Below are 19,499 nucleotides of genomic sequence, written 5' to 3'. Positions count from 1 at the left end.
TTTTAATGATCGTATAAAAACTAGCAAGTTTATTATTGTGTGCTGATTTTTATGGGTGTGATGGGTCTCGGCAGATGGGAGAATGCTGTGTGGACAGCCTTATTTGTTGTCGCATGGAATATGCTTATGTTAACAATTGAATCTTAAATTGTTAGTGTTTCCATGCAGACCTACCTAAAGCAACTATTTTGATGTTCTTGAAAGTTAAGAGAGTTTATTAATTAGGAATTCAGTGGTTCTAAAAGCATCTAGGAATCATCAGAGTGCTTACTCTGTGCAGCCTTGAATTGACAGATGAATCTTTCTGTTAACACATTGAATCTTCATAGCTTCTCATTGGTCTGATTGTTTTATTTTAAGATATATTTTAAAAAGTAAAGCAGATAAGTGGTTATGAAATGGCCAGTGGAGAAGGGTGCTTTCTGCCAAGCCTGACCTGGTTTGATCTCAGAAGCCACATGGTGGAAGGAGCCAACTGATTCCTGCAAGTTGTTCTCTGATCTCTACATGCAAATGGGTGCTCATATGCACACACACACACACACTCTCTCTCCCATAGTAAATATAAAAATAATCAACCAAAAATTCTGTGCAGCCAGAATCACACTTTAAAATACTATAACAAATTGTCACCATTATTAACTAATATCACATATTTTTTCAGAGTTCAAACCCTGTTGCCAGTGCCTTACACTTACTTAGTTTGGGTTTACTAATGATAGGTGTAAGATTATCTTGAAACTCAGGATCCTTAATAGTGCTTTCTCACTGAGAGTCAAAGCTGGAAACGTACTTTATTAATAAAGTTTGTATAGTTCTGAGTTGTCATTGTTTGAATTCAATGGGAATGAAAATGACAGTAATCATTAACTAATTTAATATAACTGTTAAATATTATTAAAATATGAAATATTGCTGTCTTTGTTCGTGATAAATACTAAATTTAAGCTAAGTTATAAGGTGTGCGGTTTGGAAATATGGAAGATACAAGAATGAAGCCAGATAACAAGTTTATGCTTGTATTTTCTCCTGATGAAGACTTTCAGACAAGTTATTTCCATGGGTAGGTGATGTGACTCTGCATGTATACATACATTTGTACTTATTTGCATGATTATACATGTAGGAGTAGTACAATTTTGACTTGACCTGTGACCTGTTTCTCAGTTTTGGGGGCAAAGATGGGGAGTATATTGATAAGTAACTCAGAATTGGTATTGGCTATATAAATTTTAGAATAAATCAGTAAGCAATTCATTGCAAACAACTGAAGAAACCCACAAAACTCTTTCAAAATAGAACCTGTGGTCACATAGTCAACATTGTACTTGGTCTCTTTACCTCCTGTACCTACGTATTTGGACATCACACAGTATCATAATTCCACAATAGTCATTTTGAACTCTGACGAAAATTCTATAGAATGCTGGACTTTTCCTTAAGAAAAACCTCAAACGTGAACAGATTTTGCTGTTTGAACTAAAATCCATTATCATCTTGTTAAATTTTCTGGGCTTTGATGAACTTGATTTACCCCTGTAAGGAAACTGGAAATGATTTTAAGTAGTTATCTAAAATTGCCACAGTCGTCAGAATTTCATGTTGTGATGTGACTTTCCTTATGTAGTGGCTTTTGTGTCTGATCACTTTTCTGTTTTTAAAAAAGTGTTACCACATAAGACATGGGGTAAATAGCCCATAAAAAAGTGTTACCACATAAGACATGGGATAAATAGCCCATAAAAAAGTGTTACCACATAAGACATGGGATAAATAGCCCATGTTTTTTCTGTGTTTTGTTCAGTGATAGTTTATACGATGGATGTATGTATTGAAACAATGAGCCTTCATTGTATGTTATTTTTTGATTCACTGATACATATATTCATAGTCATAAATAGGTGTGTTTATACTCATTTGTTGGGTGATGTTAAAAGTCTATATGGAGAAAGAGTTTGCTTGTTCTTCATAGCTAGCTCTTGGGAAGGACAGCATTCCCTTTAATTCTGTTCTAAAAGGGGGGTGGGGCCGAGGGATTTCCTGAAAGAAAATAATTTCAAAATACTTTTTTACTACTGTGTTAGGAAGAGGGTGGCAATACCATCTTAAAGCATGTGTTCGTTTTAGAAGCATGAATAGTGGGCTATTGTAGCATGAATTGCTGTAGTATAATTACTTTGATACTTACCTGCAGTTAATGTTGGGATTTGGGCTTGGGAGCATGTTCTTATTTTTCCCATAAGAACTTTCTCAACTTCTTTAAAAACCTACTCACAAGGTTGCTACCCTTTACTTGAATGAACTTACCTTTCTCAGGGAAAAGAAAATATAAATATTCCTTGATCCCTTATCCTCATAAGATGCCCAAAGCAAAATCCTGACAGCGGGTTTTGTGGTATTGTCTTTTTGTAGAAAGTTGTGAGGTGCATAACATCCTGTTACTGTAGAAGGGTCTCGCTGGAGGTAAAGAAGTTAGTGCAGCAGAGCTCTTGTGCCAACTTTATTAGTAAATAAGAAAGTGTACATGGGATTTTCCTCTCCGAGTCTACTAGGAATTTTTAATATTGGCTACTAAAAGAGCTAAACTCATTTTTGAAAGACATCAAGTTGGATTCAACAGTTTCCTGCATCTCCCCCATTTTCATTTTGGAGTCATCATTGCATTTTCTTAATTTGTTGCTTTGTAGGAATAATTCAGTGTTACGTTGTGCAGTATAGTCTTGTCTTCTGTTCTTTGTAGTAAGTAATGCCCTTTTCCTTTTTCCAAAGCGTGTCCCTCATCTTTGTATTCTTGGGTTATCTTTTCTACTTCAGTATCATGTTCAAAACACTAGATATAAAGTGAGCTCTAATCAGATGCAGTGATAGTTAAGGCAGCTGGCATTTAGTGGGCTCTTAATTAGTTGGAGAGGTATTTCTTACCCCACAAGTTAGATACAAGTATACATTTTTTTTCCTCCCTAGATGGACCTCCAGTTGTAGCTCATTATGATATGTCTGACACCAGCTCTGACCCAGAAGTGGTAAATGTGGACAATTTATTGGCGGCTGCAGTAGTTCAAGAGCACAGTAATTCAGTAGGCGGCCAGAACACAGGAGCTACCTGGAGGACCAGCGAGCTTCTAGAGGCAGGTTGGTCTCCCCTACCCCTTTTTCTAATGACAATGTGCATGAGTCCTGCCAACCATTTCTTATGGTAATAGACCCTGCTGAGGAGAGCAGGCCATATACAGCCTTCTGTCATTGAATGATTGTGACTTCCTAGGCTGCCCTATATAACAGAAGATTTGAGTAGTATGCCATTTCTTAATTAGAAAGAAGCAAATAAAAATATATGAACATGTAGGCATCAAGTTCCAGGAAGCATACTCTTGGGTTAAAATGCTTTTATGAAAGCAACCAAGAAGTCCTCAGATGCCTCCGCCAGTTCTTTCTCTGCCTCGACTCTGGATAGCCACCTTGCAGCTTCAGGAGGGTCTGTGGATGCTCTCTGCGTGTGTTGCTTCATCTGCAGTGCTGTCCTTGTTTCCTTTGTGGTCTCTCTCTGTTAATTCCTCCCCAGTAAGCTCTCCTCCTCTTTCCTAATACCTTTCTTTCACCCCTGCTTCCATCATTTCAGAGAGAATCTCCTTTTTTGCGTCCCATTCTTTTAGATCTCTGACATTCTTAAAGTGATACTTAGAAAGAACCTCACTGCATATTGGAAACTTCTTAGCATGCTTGCAGCTTCCCTTCAATCTCTTCCTCAAATATTCTTTTTAATTTGAACTTTAAATAAAAAAAATAGTACTTAAGTTTAAGAGGAAAGGGGGGAAACTTAAACTCTTATGCAGTCTCTATTTTCTTTGTAGCTTTCAAAGGATTATGTTTACTGGCCTAATGCATTGGTCATTAGCCATTAGTTCATTAAATCATTACTTTTATGGGAGGTTTTATAACATAATTTTGTTTTCTGCCTTAAAACACAGTGCTAGTGGTGGTTGTCCTGAATTCTATCACTGTCTTTAACACTGAAGAATTACTTACTGATCTTCTAAGATTGTGTCTGATTTGGAAATTGGGTTTGGTTTTGATCAGTTGTTTTTCTTTTGGATTTTCATTTCATTTTTATTTGTATAAATATTTGCCTAATAAGAATCTTTTAAGGATTTATTAGTATTCTACATCAATACTTTGAAAAGAAGTAACACTTTAAAATTAAAGACGATAATAACCACATAATTGTTTAACATATTTCCAAGCTGTGTGATTTAGTTTGTTCTATTACTAGATGTGTTTTTCTTTGATTCCTACCCATGGGTGAAGAAGTAGTCTATTGATCTCAGTTTTACTTTCCCTTTTCCCCAACCATGTCATTACATACAGACCACTTTTTAGTAAATTCTTAGGGATAAAAATGAACAATTTTCAGCACGTTATGTTTTTATTAAAAAATAATGAGATCTTTGTGTGTGTGCATATACGAGTGTATACCTGCTTGTCTGCATGTGCACCATGTGCATGCAGTATCCATGGAGTTCAGAATAGGTTGTCATTCCGTGGAACTGGAGCTCATGGGCCACTGTGTAGGTGTTAGGAGATTCAGCTGTGCCCTCTGCAAGACCATCAGACCAGCAAATGCTCTTAACCTTGGAGCTGTCTCTCTAGTCCACATGTTATTTGCTTATTTTTTAAATTTATATGTATGGGTGTTCACCTACATGTCTGTCTGCACACTACTTGTATGCCTGGTGCCATAAGATGGCATTAGATTCCTTTGTAACTGGTGTTACAGGTGCTTGTGAACCACCATGTCGGTGCTGGAAATTAAGTTTGGATCCTCTGAAAGAGGAACCAGTGCTCTTAGCTGCAGAGCTGTCTCTCTAGTCCATGTAATTATTAATATAGAGAATCCCTTTGCTTCTTTTGAGACTGGTTTCTTTGTGTAACAGCCCTGGTTGTCCTGGAACTCACTTTGCAGACCAGGCTGGGCTTGGACTCACAGAGATCCGCCTGCCTCTGCTTCATGAGTGCTGGGATTAAAAGTGTTCATCACCTCCGCCTGGCACTTACCACAGAGAATTCTACCAGTATGTTGACTCATGTAGGATTGTTAATGTTTTCCTTTGATCTACAGAAAACCTAGCAGTTCTACCCAGGATTTAATATTTACATTTTTAGGTTCTGGTATAGTCATATCTTAGTGTCTCTGGAGGATTTCCAGAACCTCTGAATTATGAAACAAAATAAAACCAAAAACCCCAGAGGGACTGGGTCCATAATCCCAGCACTTGGCAGGCTGAATTAGGAGAATCACTCTGAATTTAAGAACATTATGGGTTCCAGAGTATATTTGAGTCAACTTGGGATAGAGTAAGATTCTGTTTGAAAAAGAACAAACCCAAGTCCATAGGAAAGAAGAAATCTCAGTTATAAATGGCATAGTATTTGCATATAATTTACACACATCTTTCTACTTTAGTCGTCCTCGGATCACTTACAAGCCCTCATTGTATTTGGGGGGAATGCCGACAAAAAGATCTGTGTGTTGAGTTCAAGTGTAGTTTCTCCTCAATATTTTCCCTTCACAGTTGGTGGGGATGGAGAGCTCACTGTATATTCAACTTGTTTGCTTAAAACATTATGATTGCTGTGTACCCACCACCCTTCTTTTAAAGAAATAAAACATGTTGAAAGGTGAGGAGGTCAATACCAGGGCTTCAGCTCTGCAGCTTTCCCCTTACTCTGAAAGCTGTTCTAATTTTTTGTGTTATTCCTTTATGTTCTTAATTTGTTTATTAGTAATTAGTTTAAAACACCTACTTTTGAATTAATTGCATTGCAGACAATCATTTGTAGTTTTTTTCTTAGTTAAACATTTTGTGAGTTGTGTGCTTGCTTATTACAGCTTCCTCTCACTGAGTGTTGAGGGTGCTGCTTTAGATGCTGCTGCTGTTAGCATGTTTTGTATATATGCATATAATTTTTCTATATATGAACATATAATTTTGTATATATATACACGTATATGTAATTTTATATATGTATATATTTCTTTAAGTTATAATACAAAGTATGTGTGCATATTGGGCCATAAATTATGGTAGGTTAATCTTTATGATACAATTACCACTGTTCAATAGCACCCATGATATTTTCTTGTGAGAATGTCTCTCTTTCAAAGTCCTTTTCCCTAGATATGAAAATGTAGCACTATTTAGTATCTTTAGTTTTGAACTGGTAAAAGAGTTGGGTAACAGGCAGATTTTAAAGACTAGTTTGGAATCAAGAAAGACACTGATCAGCAAAAGATGTACATTTTAGCTTTTGCTATGTTTCCTTGCCATGTTACTTTTTCTTATGTGATGTTTGAATTGTTGTATAGGGTGCTACTTTTGAATCAGTAGCCACAGGTCAGTTATGTAAAGCCTCAGTTTTCTCTATCTATAAACTAGTATCTGCCTCAGCAAATGTTATTGTTACTGTTAATGTACAGCACAAAACAGGAATGCCCACAACCATTGTGCTACATAATAGTGATAGCGCTGAAGTAGATTGAGAAGGAAGATTAATATTGTTATGAGTTTGAGGCCTTCCTTGGCTACATAGTGAGTTTCAGCCACTTGGGTTAGAGAGTAAGATCCTATTTCAAAACAACAAAACAGAAAAGACAAACAAGAAACAACAATAATTATAGTTGGATTTCAAAGAAGCATAAGTCTGAGATGCTCTTGGATATAGGACAAGGTAGCCCTTACTTGCATTCCTCCTCATCAGAGCCCAAATCCTAGGACTATAAGCCTTGTTACCAGGTAGCTTGCTTTTGAACTGCACATTTGGATGTTTGTGTTTGAGGCAAGGTTTTGTTTAGTCCAAGCTGGCCTTGAACTTATGATCCTTTTACCTCCATCTCCCAAATACTGGAATTAGAGCCACATACCCACTATATATGGCTTACACTGCAATTTTTATGGCCACAGTTGTACTGTTCAGATTGTTTGAGTCTAATAATCTGAAAGTAGTATATAAGTTATTGACTTTTAGATTTATGAGGAATAAAGTTAGAATAATCTGAAATACTAGTAATTTTTTAAAAAGATACTTTAAAAATAACATTTGGCTTAGTGGTTTCTTCAAAACAATTTTAAAAGAAAAAATACCCACTAGTATAATGTTACATTGCTGGCTCTGGTGGGTATTTGGACACAGGTCAGGGTGAGGGGCCTGCCTAGTAAAGGCTGGTATTCAAGAATACAAGAATGTCTGAGATGGACCACAGATTCCTATAAAGTTAAGCCGTGGGTCAGAAGGACGGTGGTAAGAAGTAGTAAGGTTCGGTGGGTTGTGTTTGGATGATGGAGGAACAGTTTGACAGCTGCACTGACTTAAAATGCTCTTTTAAGTTAGGCTTCATTCAGTTTACTTACATATTTTGGGGAGCTTGACAGACTGAGAATCTTGTTGTAAATCTGTCACATGTGGCGTTAAGTGCCTCCTGTAGCACAGTTCCTTATTTCTTAGTAAGCTGACACTGTTTTAAGGTGGCTGTGAACACAGATGAGCATTCATGAGAGCTGATGTACAAGTGGAAAGAGAGAAGGAGAGAGACTTCAGTCATGATTCATGAATGAATGAATCTGTCAGGAGTCAGCGTGTGAAGGTAGGAAAGTTCCCTGGAAGAAAGACCTGCTGGTATTGGAGGATGAAGGACTGTTTAGCCAGTCCCCAAACTGGGGCACAGGTTAGGAGCTGGACTGGGGTGGGCAGCATTTTCAGGAAAGCCTGTTCTATAAGGAAGTGGAAGGAAAGTTCAGCACAGTTTGCCCTGAACTGACATTCTAGAAGGCAGTAGAAAAGTTGTTGACAGGTGAGTTGTGGGTGGCATAAACCCAGTAGAACAAGACTGTAGGGTGAGCCCGGAGAAGAGGAATGGGTCAGGGGCTTAGCATTTATATGTAGCTGGAAGAAGAGGAAATGGCAGTGTGTTACTCTCCTGGCTGCTGGCTCTCTGCCTGCTCCTGTTCTCTCCTTTTACAAGCAGGGCCCTTGCTTGTCTTGTCAGTTTTGTGGCCTCCTTTCTGACTCCACCTTTCTAGGCTGAGATCACAGCTGCCACTCTGGCTTTACACTGAGGACTTTTCTCTACTCTTGATATTATTCGCTTGTTGGGTTTGACTCCAGGGCTCCTTGGCGAGTGTCCTCAGCTTTTGAGTGTGGTTGAGTGTTTAGCTATACTCACCTGGCATACTGTAGTTAGCCTGTGTTTACACTGCTAAACCCAAACGGAGACAATTCTTTCATCCACATTCCGCCTTTTGCAGTTTGTTTTTGTTTCCCCTCAGCCTTTTTGCTGTTTTGGTTCCATCATTCCTGAGACCCTGCTTTCCAAGGTCATCTTGTTGTTGACTCTAGAAGTCTCTACTTATTTTCATATTTTTGTTTATTCTTCAGCAGTGAGCACAGATTTATTGAGAAAAATTGAAGAACTCCCAAGAGCAGGAGGTGTTCTAAGTAGGTAATCCCCCCTTCTCAGTTCTTACTGACCATGTCTTGGGCTTTTGTTTTTGTTTTCCAATAGATTCCCCTTTCTGTGCCATCTCTTAATTAGTGGTGCTCATCAGGGTTCTTTCCTGTGCTCCCTTCACTGCTGTGACCCTTCTCTTGGTGATGGTAAGGATTTATCAAGTCTGTTTTGCTCAAAAGTGTTTTTGAATAGTACTTCCAACTATCTGTTGGAAAGCTATCCTCAGCCTTCATTGTCTCCTCCAAGCTGCCTAAGTCACCAGCACACATCATTTTCACTCCTTCATCCTTTGGTTTATCTGACCCAGCATCACATGAGGAGTCCCCATTTGGTACCTTTCCCAGAAAGCGCAGCAGTGTAACTGGTTCCATGCCTGCAGTTTTCTTGCTCTGCTGCCAGTTTGACTTCTGTACTTCAAAAGGAAGCCTTTAGAATACAGAGCTGAATTATGTCATTCTGCAGATCTTTCAGTGGTTTCTCACCTTTCAAAATCAAGTCCAGGCTCCAACCTGAGATTTCGCCTTTGCCAGTGTTGCCAGCAGTGTTCATCATGACTTTTTCTATTCTAACTCAATACATTTTTAGACCCTAAAGGTACTTCCCCTTTCACTGTACCTGGTCTTCCCTGGGAGCTCAGCTTCCCTGGTCAGAGTCTGGGGAGTGTGCCTGTTCTCTTTCCTTGTACAACATGATACGTAACCCAGCCTGGCTTCCAGATGCTAGGATCACAGATTTATACCATTGTTCATGTTTCCAGGCTGCTCCCTACCAAATAACATGGAGCAGTTTTTTGAGCTGTGGGTAATGGATTGCTTTTTTTAAATTGCTGATTTATTACAGATTTATTGCGAATAGTGCCTGTACTTGCCTTCTGTCAAATAGTGTTCCTACGCCCAGTATAGTGCAGACCACATCACAAGTAATATACTCATTGTAAGAACACACAGATAAACAATAAAATCTACTTGAGATATCAATTACAGACTTGTTGAAACTTGAAAAGAGCAAGGCTGTCAATCTGTCCATCTGTCCTACCATGCAGTGCACTGGAGCTGCGTGCGTAGTGAAGGCATAGATGGATGAAACACTTGACTAGAGGACGGTGGCAGACAGAATAAGGATCTGGGTTTACCAGTTCTAGACTTCCCCAAATCCCATTTAAACAACATCCCTGATTTAACAAAACTGGGTGCCATGTATTTTGGTTTTAAAGATCGGTGGCTACGTGTTACCACATGAAATTCAAATCATATTACAAACTCATGCAGACTGTAGTATAGTCTCAGTCACCTTGTTTCTAGTCATTAAAAATTAGTTATCCATATGTAGGCACACATGTGCCATAGTGCACATGTGGAGGTCAAAGGGCAACTTTGAGAGTAGGTTCTCTTCTTCCACCATTTGGACCCTGGGATCACACTCAGGTAGTTCCACTTGTCCCACCGACACATCTCACCAACTCTTGGTCGTTTTAAATTTCCAGATAGGTGAAAATAGCATTAAACAGTAAGCACTAACAGTCTCATCAAACTTGATTACTTTCCACAGCTTTCCTTACTGTCTACACATTTTATAATGGTATGAATTATACTTTAATGTTGAGTGTCTGCTTTCCCAAGTCTGTTAACACTGTCGTGCCCATCTTTGACTGTTGTATCGTCTTGCTATGTAAGGCTTTTACTCATAGGGTGAACTCTCCACGGTGAGTTTACAGGGGTGGAGGATGCAAACACTATGAAGTTTAAATTTGGAGCTGCCTGTGCTTTTCCAAAAGGGTTATATTGAACAGTTCACAGGGAAAATACGAAATCTCTCAGTGACGCTGACGCATTGGAGCCAGTGAAAGAGGAGGATGGTCCATGTCTGTAAGATCTTCCTCTCATTGGTTTCATTTGTATGAGCTTTCGTAAACATTTTTGTTCATTATAGAGAAAAAATTTGTATTAGATAACAACATATTTAAATGCAACCTTTTTAATGAGTAAATGAAAATTTGTGTTGACTACAACTAAGTTAATTTGTAGGAATTAATTTGTTAGTTAAAATTTGTTAGAAACAGGCTGTGGTGGCGCACGCCTTTAATCTCAGCACTCGGGAGGCAGAGGCGAGCAGATCTCTGTGAGTTAGAGGCCAGCCTGGTCTACAACAGCCTGGTCTACCAGAGCTAGTTCCAGAACAGGCCCTAAAGCTACAGAGAAACCCTGTCTTGAAAAACAAAACAAAAACAACAACAACAAAACCCACCAAAAAGCCAAAAAAAAAAGTGAGAGACTGTGTGTGTGTGTGTGTGTGTGTGTGTGTGTTTGTGTGTGTGTGTGTGTTTGTGTTTAGTTCACAGGAAAACTTTGGGGAGTCTATTTCCTCCTTCTATTGTGTGTCTGGAGATTGAACTTGGGTTGTCTGGCTTGCGGGACAAATGATTTTACCACTGAACTTTATTGCTGGCCATGTAGGAATTTACAATTCATTTAAGATTGTATATTTAAGATTGGTGCACATAGCTGAATTCTCTTACTCATGTTTGGATTGTGTTTTGATTTGATGTTGTACCGTTACATGGACGGTCAGGTCCATGACAGTCCGGCTCACTGTGACACTGCAGGCATTTCATCGCACCATGTAACGAGTAGTTTAGGAAGATGCCTGTGCAGTGGTCCTTTGTGTCTCAGTGTGCTGAACTGGGTCCGCCCCAGGCACTCGTGCTTTGTTCATGTCTGTTGGGAGTTGTCAGCTGTGTGTAGCGTATGTTTTAGTCATGCGCATCCCAAAGCTCTATCTGCTTCTTGTCTTTGCTTTTCCATGGATTTTGGGATTAGACTCTGCCAGATTGTCATTCCTTGAATGAAAAGGTCTTTCACAAAGCATTTTGGTATAAATACAGTATTAATTGTCACTTTGATTCTGCGAATGCCTTTACAGATTTCTGATTTAGAATTTTGTTCTGTGATGATAAGCGGTAGAAAGCTACCCTATTGACCTCAAGGTGGTTGTGCCGGTCATTAATAGTAGACTAGAGTTGAATGCAAAAAGCACTACAGAATAAAATATAGAGTGTTAGAGTATATCTATAAATATATTTAGGTAGAGTGCTAGTCAAAGTATTTTGTTTTTCTCCTAAGAGACAGAAATATTCATAGAATAAGGGACTTTTCCTGGAAAGCCCTGATGTGCTGCTTGGATACATGCCATGTCCATTATATTTCTTTGTTTAAAAGGATATTTTTGTTTTTCATTAAGTGTGTGTGGGTATATGTATGCTAGTGCAGGTGCCCATGGAGGCCAGAGGAGGATATCAGATCCCTTAGAGCTCTGAGCTGCCTGATGTGGGTGTTGGGAATTGAACTTGGGTCCCCTGGAGGAGCTCCACATGCTGAGCTCTCCAGCCCTTTCTATTTCTTTTTAAAAAACAGTTTGTTTGTTTTTAAGTGGCAGAGCATCTTGGGAGATGGTTCTGGTTAAAGTGCTTACCATGCAATTGTGAGGAGTGGAATTCAGAAACCCATGCAAATGCCAGGGGCCTTGTTAGCCGACCTGTACTTCCTGCCTGAAGATGGGCCATGTCAGGGAGCTCTGAAGCGAGCCTGTTAGAGTGAGTATGGTAGAGACGATGAAAGATGATTCCCGATATCAACCTTGTATCTCCACATGCATGCCACACATGTGCACCTATACACGTGTAAAAAATGGGTTATCTGTGTACACACATGCATGACAAACAGACACACACACGCACACAAAAAAGGGAAAAAGGAAGAAAAAACCAACAAAACACAGGATTGTGCCCCTGTTTATTTGACAGTGGTAACAGGTTTGCTGTGGCTAATAGAGCTTAGAGTTCTTATTTCTGTAATTAATCTAGATGAGTAATCTATCATTGAGTTGTTGTTTAAAGGAATCAATCTGTATTGCTTGCTTTTCTCCCCTTCTCTCTCAGGTCATTTGGATCCAGGATTCCTAGCAAGTGATAAAACATCTGTTGGCAATGCACCACTTAATGAAGAAATTAATATTGCCTCTTCAGATAGCGAAGTGGAGATTGTGGGCGTTCAGGAGCATGCAAGGTAGGCGAGTACCTGGGGGTATTCTGATACTTTACATTGTGACTCTCTTTAAACCAAAAGATAAGTCATAGATCAGGGCTGGAGAGATGGCTCAGCCCTTAAGAGCACAAGTGCTCCTCCAGAGGTCCTGAGTTCAATTCCCAGCAACAACATGGTGACTTACAGCCATCTATAGTGGGATCTGATGGTCTCTTCTGGCATGAAGGTGTACATGCAGATAGAACAGTCATAAAATAAAATAAATAAAATCTTGAAAGAAAGTGGTAGACCTCATCCTGGCTGGCATGAAGGTGTAGGCTATCCCATGCCTTTCATAATATAGGAAAGCATATAGGTTAATGCATGAAAATTGTTTATTTTTATTTTAATGCCTTGAAATTCCGAGCCTCAAGAACAACTCTGTGGGGCTTATAAAAGCCATTGTAGTCTTACTACATGAAAATTTCCATCCCTATCATTATAAACTATAAATTATTTCTGTAATGGACTTTATTTTACAAAGTAGTTGAAACATTTCTCCAACACTGGCTTGCTTTGTGCGCTTTAGAAAAGTTCTTGGCCCAGGAGGTGGCTTTATTGGTAAAGTGCCTGTGGCACAAAACATGAGGACCTGATTTCTGACCCACAGCTCTTAGGGCAGCTGTATTTGTAACCCCAGTGCTGATGGAGCCTTAAAGCCCCTTGGCCAGCCAATCTAGTAGGATTGATGAGCCTCGGGTTCATTGTCTGGGGGTGGGGGGGGGGGCGGGAGCAGTTGAGGAAGATTGCTGAAGTTGTAGGCCTCCATATGTGGGTATGCACACACAAAATGGGTGCATATACCACACACATTTGCACATGTGCACATATCCACATGAACACATACATTAACTCCTGCTCCTAAAAGTTATTTTTTTTTATGATGTGGGAAGTCCTTCTGTATATGTGTTGCTTTTATTGGTTAATAAATAAAGGAACTTCTTGGAGCCTATAGCAGGGCAGAACAGAGCTAGGTGGGGAAAACTAAACTGAATGCTGAGAGAAAGAAGGCGGAATTGGAGACGCTACCACCAGAGACAGATGAACTGGAACCTTGCCGTTAAGCCATAGCCACACAGCGATACACAGATTAATAGAAATGGGTTAAATTAAGATGTAAGAGCTAGCTAATTAGAAGCTAGAGCTAATAGGCCAAGCAGTGGTTTAAATTATATATAGTTTCTGTGTGATTATTTTGGGTCTGAGCAGCTAGGAACAAACAAGCAGCCTCCTACAATATATCTATACTTAAAACAACAACAAACAAACACATATTGGGGCTGTAGGACTGCGTTTTCATGATAAAGAAGAAAAAATCCTCAGTGTGTCATTCATTTCCTGGCTATCATTCTATTTAAGATGTTTGAGGTAGTTAAACCATAAAAAATGAATGCTTTACTGCTTATAGCATACAAAACAAGTCATATTGCACACCTTAATATTTGCAAACTTTTATTTTTAAATTATCCAGCACACAGATCAAAGCACAGACAGATACTCTCTTGTGACTGCACTCTGCAGTCTTGACTTCCCAGGTCATTCCCTTAGTGATTTTGATCCTGACTTCCAACAATCCTAGTCACTGATGACCTTGGAGGTCATGTTAGTATCTTCTTTAATGCCCAGCTTGACTCTTTTAAAAATTGTCTACTTTTTCATTGTTTGTGGGGATACGGGCACATGAGTGAGTTCAGGTGCCGTCAGCTCCCCTGAAGCTGGAGTTGTAGATGGTTGTGAATTTCCCATGGTGGGTGCTAGGAACTGAACTCGGGATCTCTGCAAGAGTAGTAAGCTCTCTTAACCCCCAACTTGAATCCCAATGGGCAGTTTATTATGTTTTGTGGTGGCTGAATTGTGTAGATGTGATCACCCAAGCATTGTCCTCTAGAAGCTGACCTGCGCCACTTATCTTTGAAGTCTCCAAGGGGCAGAATGGTACCTTTCATGGGGCTCTACAGTTCATGATGGTTCTCTTTGGAAGCTAACCACCTGGCTACAGCTGTCTCGGGCCAGAAAAGCTGTGGGCCAGAGAGGTATGATCACCATGTCCTCTGGAGAATTCTGAAGACAAGCTCAGGTAGTCAGGGCTTGTTCTTATCCTTAGGTCTTTTAGGTGTTCCAGTGTCCTAACTGCCCCTTTCGCTTCTGGTCATTAGAACTGCTTGCAACACAATGCAGAAGTGACCGCTTAGTTAAACATGCACTTCATCTCCTGTCCGCTGTGGCTGTTCACTCTTCAGTAGTAAATGCAGATTTAAACTCTCACTCGCCCTTCCTGCTCCTACGACAAATACTTTTCTAGAATCTGGTTTCATGGTTAACAAATACCTTTGGGACCAAGCAACAGTCCTCTGGACCAAACAGTAGTATTTGAGCTGTCGTTTGAGGAAGCATAGTTACTTAGAGAAAAATAAACCTGAATGGAAGTGTGATTTCGCTGTAGTTCTGAATGTAAGTTGCATTTCATCTTTGGTCCTTATCTTCTGTAAAATACAGATTAGATTAGATCCCTTTAAAACCACTGCCTGGGATTCCTTAGGAAGAGTAACAGTGGCACTTTCTACCCCTTTGTTTAGATGTTATAGGAATTCTGCCAAAGATTACATTGACTGCCTTGGTGGCTCCTTAGTCCCTGAATTCTTTCTGACTTTCTAGTCAGCTTTACTTAAATTAGAATGCTTGTGCAGATGAGCTTTTGAACTTTTAAAGAACTTCATACTTTAAGATGATTCATTCATTTATGCCAATTTAAAGTAGACTTGTCTCACAGTTCCTTGACCTGACACTTAAGAGTTCTATGACCAGGTAAATCCTGTCACCTGCTTAAGCCTGTTTCTGTCTGTAGACAGGGTAATGACTTCCATTCCACCTCATAGGGTTATTTGAAAAGGCCGGTGAGGTAATACATATGAAACTGCATAAGTATCCCATCAAAATAATTCCTGTCAGTGTTCCACTTCCATGGCCATTCCCCTTCACTTAACAAACTGTAGGGTTTGGGATTAGACATTGTGCTGTGGGTTCCTTATTTTAATACTTTTGTTAGAAAGTCTTTGAATATATTGTATTAACCTCTGGCTTAGTGGGTACTTTGCCCATTTCTTGAACAGATTCTCTGGTACTTAGGAAATCTGTGTTCTGAGTCAGGTGTGATGGCCCACACCTGTAATTCTAGCATTCAGGATGCTGAGGTAGGTGGATTAGTGTGAGTTCAAGGTGAGTTTTGATACCTAGTCAGTTTAAGGCTATCTAGGATACATAGCAAAACCTTGTCTCAAAAAAATAAAATACAACAAAATACAAAAATACATCTGCCCTGTGCCGGGGCCCCAGCGGCTCTATTCTTTCATAGTTCTCTTAGTTGTTGGCAGGTTAATAGGTAGATTTTTTTTTTTTTTTTTTTTTTTGGGCAATGTATGGTTTAAAAAGAGTTGTTTTTTTTTTCAACTATTTTCATGTGTGTGATACGTGTGGATGGATACACTGATGTCATTGTGAGTATGTAGTGACCAGAGAATAACTTGGTTATTCTTTGGTAGTCAGGCCCCCGAAACTTACTCTGCTGTTGCTTCACACACCACTCAGATGTGGGTCATAGCTTGAGCCGTCTGCCTTCTTTCATTTCAGTCAGGGCTTTATCAGGGCTTCCTTCAGGGCTCTGCTTTCATCATTTGACTGGAGGATGGGATTCAGCCTGCTAGTGTTTCTGAAGGAGTTTTCTCCGCGTGAGCTAGCGTAACTTGTCAGCAGTGTGGTTCTCCCTCCCATGTGCTATGAACTGAGGCTTCAGCCCTGCTCTTCTCCCCGAGCCACGGTGAAGGACATATAGACCTTTTATGCAAGGTGGGGTTCCCATACACTTTAGAAATATAACTATAAAATAGCGTTATTTTCACTGTTTTTTTTTTAAATTTTATGTGCATTGGTGTTTTGCCTGTGTTGTGTGTCTGTATGAGAGTGTTGGAACCCCTGGAACTAGAGTTGCAGAGTCTTACGCTGTCATGTGGGTGCTGGGAATTGAACCTGGGTCTTCTGGAAGAGTAGTCAATACTCTTAACCACTGAACCATCTCTCCAGCCCCTTATCTGTTTTTTTTTTGGGGGGGGGGGGGCTGGTTTGTTTTTTGAGATAGGATTTCTCTGTAGCTTTGGAGCCTGTCCTAGAACTCACTCAAGGGGTTGGCCTTGAACTCACAGAGAACTGTTGTGTGATTTTTTTTTTTATTTCTTTGGCTTTTTTGGGGGGTCCACCATCCAGCTCCCAAGTAAACGTACATGGAGGTTTATTTTACTTATAAACACCTGGTGTTAGCTTGCTTTGTTTCTAGCCAGCTTTTCTTTCTTAAATTAACCCATCTACCTTTCACTCCTGGACATTTTCTGTTGAAAGGAGCTGCTTTTTCGTCCAGGCTACCCAGAACCAAAATAATCACACAGAAACTATTAATTAAGTCCCTTCTTGGCCCATTAGCTCTAGCTTCTTATTGGCTAACTCTTACATCTTAATTTAACCCATCTCCGTTAATCTGTGCATCACCATGAGGTTGTGTCTTACTAGCAAAGTTTCAGTGAGTCTGTCTCCTGAGGCAGCTGCATGACTTCTCTCTGACTCTGCCTCCTTTCTCCCAGCATTCAGTTAAGTTTTCCCTGCCTATCTAAGTTCTGCCCTGCTATGGGTCCAAAGCAGTGCTTTATTAACTGGCAGTATTCACAGCATACAGAGGGGAATCTCACATCCCCTCCCCTTTTCTGTTTAAATAAAAAGGAAGGCTTTAACTTTAACACAGTAAAATTACATATAACAAAACAAGTATCAAGTGAGAATTATTTATATTTACTTTGTCTTTTATCATAACTAAGGAAAACCAAAACTGTAACTATAAACTCTTCAACTCCATCAAAGACTCCAGAAGGATGTAATATTACCTAAGTAAACAGGAAGTGCATTGTTCTTGTAGAATTGTAGAATTGGCAGAGACATCTCGCTGCCTAGACAGTCACCCAGAGTTCTTCTGTACCATTGGGGCATCCATCTTCAGCCTACAGGCCCATAGCATCTGGCAGACTTTTCCACGAATCAGGAAATTTCAAAGACAGTTCTTATATTGGCAGCTTTTCAGCTTTTCCATGCCTATCTAAGTTCTGCCCTGCTATAATAGGTCCAAAGTAGTCTTTTATTAACCAGTGGTCTTCACAACTTACAGAGGGGAATCCCACATCATTTTTCCTTTTCTTATTTCTGTATATCAGTCTTTCTTCTTACTCTGTGAGTGACTTGGTGGCTGGCACCTGATGTCCTCCTCTCCTTGTTTTCTTGTTTCTTTTATTTATTTTCTCTGCCTCCCAATCCCACCTATCCTTGCTCCAGCCTTGCTCTTGGCCATTCAGCTCTTAATTGGACCAGCAGGTGTTTAGACAAAGAATCACAGCGGTTGGTGGCGCACACCTTTAATCACAGCACTCAGGAGGCAGAGGCAGGCCAGCCTGGTTTACAAGAGCTAGTTCCAGGATAGCCAGGGCTACAAAGAGAAATCCTGGGGTGGGGGGTGGGAGGAATCACAGCTTCACAGAGTTAAACAAATGCAGTATAAACAAAAGCCATACATCTTTGCATCATTAAACAAATGTTCCACAGCATAAACAAAAGTAACACACCTTAAAATAATATTCTGCAACAGAACTCCTCGAACCTTTGCCTCCTGAGTGCTGGGATTACAGGTGTGCACCACCAACCGCCTGGTTTGTCTTCATTGTTTTTAACATGGTTATTTGTGTCACAAAACTTACTTTTACAAGTAGATTTTTCCTATTTTTCTTGTTGTTTCAACTAAGAGTGTTCATTTTTTTTGGGGGGGGGGGGGATTTCTATGTTCGTATCATAGAAATGAGAGATTTAGGTGAGTCCAAAGAAAACCATCTTCCCTGTTGTCAGTAACTGACCCTGGTACAACTCAGGAGCTGACAAGCCCTTGGTCCTGTAAAATAAACTTTTTTATATATAAATTTTTAAAACAATCTTATTTTAAATCCCAATCCCAGCGTTCTCTCCCCCTGTCCTCCCACTCTCACCCCCTGCTCCCCACCCCACCCCCAGTCATTCCTCAGAGAGGGTGAGACCCTCCTATGGGGAGTCAGCAAAGTCTGTCACAGCACTTGAGGCAGGACCAAACCCCCCCCCCCCCATGTAGGTTGAGCAAAGTGTGCAGAATGGCGTTGGTAGTGTTGATGAGTGCAGCTGGAGTTACAGCATCTCAGCTTCTTAACAGTAAGTAACTGGGCTTTATTCTTTACACAATTGCAGGTGTGCTCACCCCCGAGGAGGTGTGATACAGAGCGTCTCTTCCTGGAAGCATGGCTCTGGCACGCAGTACGGTGGCTCCCGGCAAACACAGTCATGGACTGCTGTGACACCCCAGCAGACGTGGGCTTCCCCGGCAGAAGTTGTTGACCTCACCTTGGATGAGGATAGCAGACGTAAATACCTACTGTAATGCAATGCCACTGTTTCTCTGCACTGTTCCCTCCACCTCCTCCTCTTTGTGACATGGAAGTTCATTGTCATAGCTTCAGCTTCAGCTTCAGAAGCTGTTTGTGGCGTTTGTGGAATTGAAATTCATGGTAGCCTCCCCCACTTTTTATTAAAATAATTCACTTAGGAAAATAACACAGAGAAAATAATTTTTTTCCTCGTAAGAACATGAGAATGGTGGATTTTATTAGAGAACTTCATTTTGCTTAGTGACTTATCTTAAAAGTCACCCTCCATTTAGAATAATATTTTACTTACTAGTCAAAATGAATTTCAGGTTTTGAACTTATATTTATTTTTCTGTATAATGAAATTAATATCTAGATATGACCACCCTCTGTCTGCCTCATTGTCACTCCTACTCTAGGGCATTTGCATACATATCAGTC

At 40.0% G+C, this 19,499-nt stretch overlaps 1 protein-coding gene across 3 annotated transcripts in view; it reads left to right on the top strand.

Annotated features, from left to right (window-relative positions):
- The window catches only part of C5H18orf25 (chromosome 5 C18orf25 homolog), a 67,811-nt gene extending 48,566 nt beyond the window's left edge, over positions 1-19,245 (top strand). For 2 of the 3 annotated variants that reach the window (XM_038331184.1, XM_038331183.1), the window contains exons 3-5: positions 2,965-3,132; positions 12,438-12,564; positions 18,883-19,245. In XM_038331184.1, the coding sequence (XP_038187112.1) occupies positions 2,965-3,132; positions 12,438-12,564; positions 18,883-19,072 (485 nt within the window). In that variant the 3' untranslated portion in view covers positions 19,073-19,245. The remainder of the gene's footprint in view (positions 1-2,964; positions 3,133-12,437; positions 12,565-18,882) is intronic. The other variant, XM_038331185.1, reaches the window with a different exon arrangement.
- Positions 19,246-19,499: the final 254 nt, after the last annotated feature.

This window comes from Arvicola amphibius, chromosome 5 (assembly GCF_903992535.2).
Source record: "Arvicola amphibius chromosome 5, mArvAmp1.2, whole genome shotgun sequence".
Lineage (NCBI taxonomy): Eukaryota > Metazoa > Chordata > Mammalia > Rodentia > Cricetidae > Arvicola > Arvicola amphibius.
Note: the sequence above shows the minus strand (reverse complement) of the source record. Positions and strands in the feature narration are given on the sequence as shown.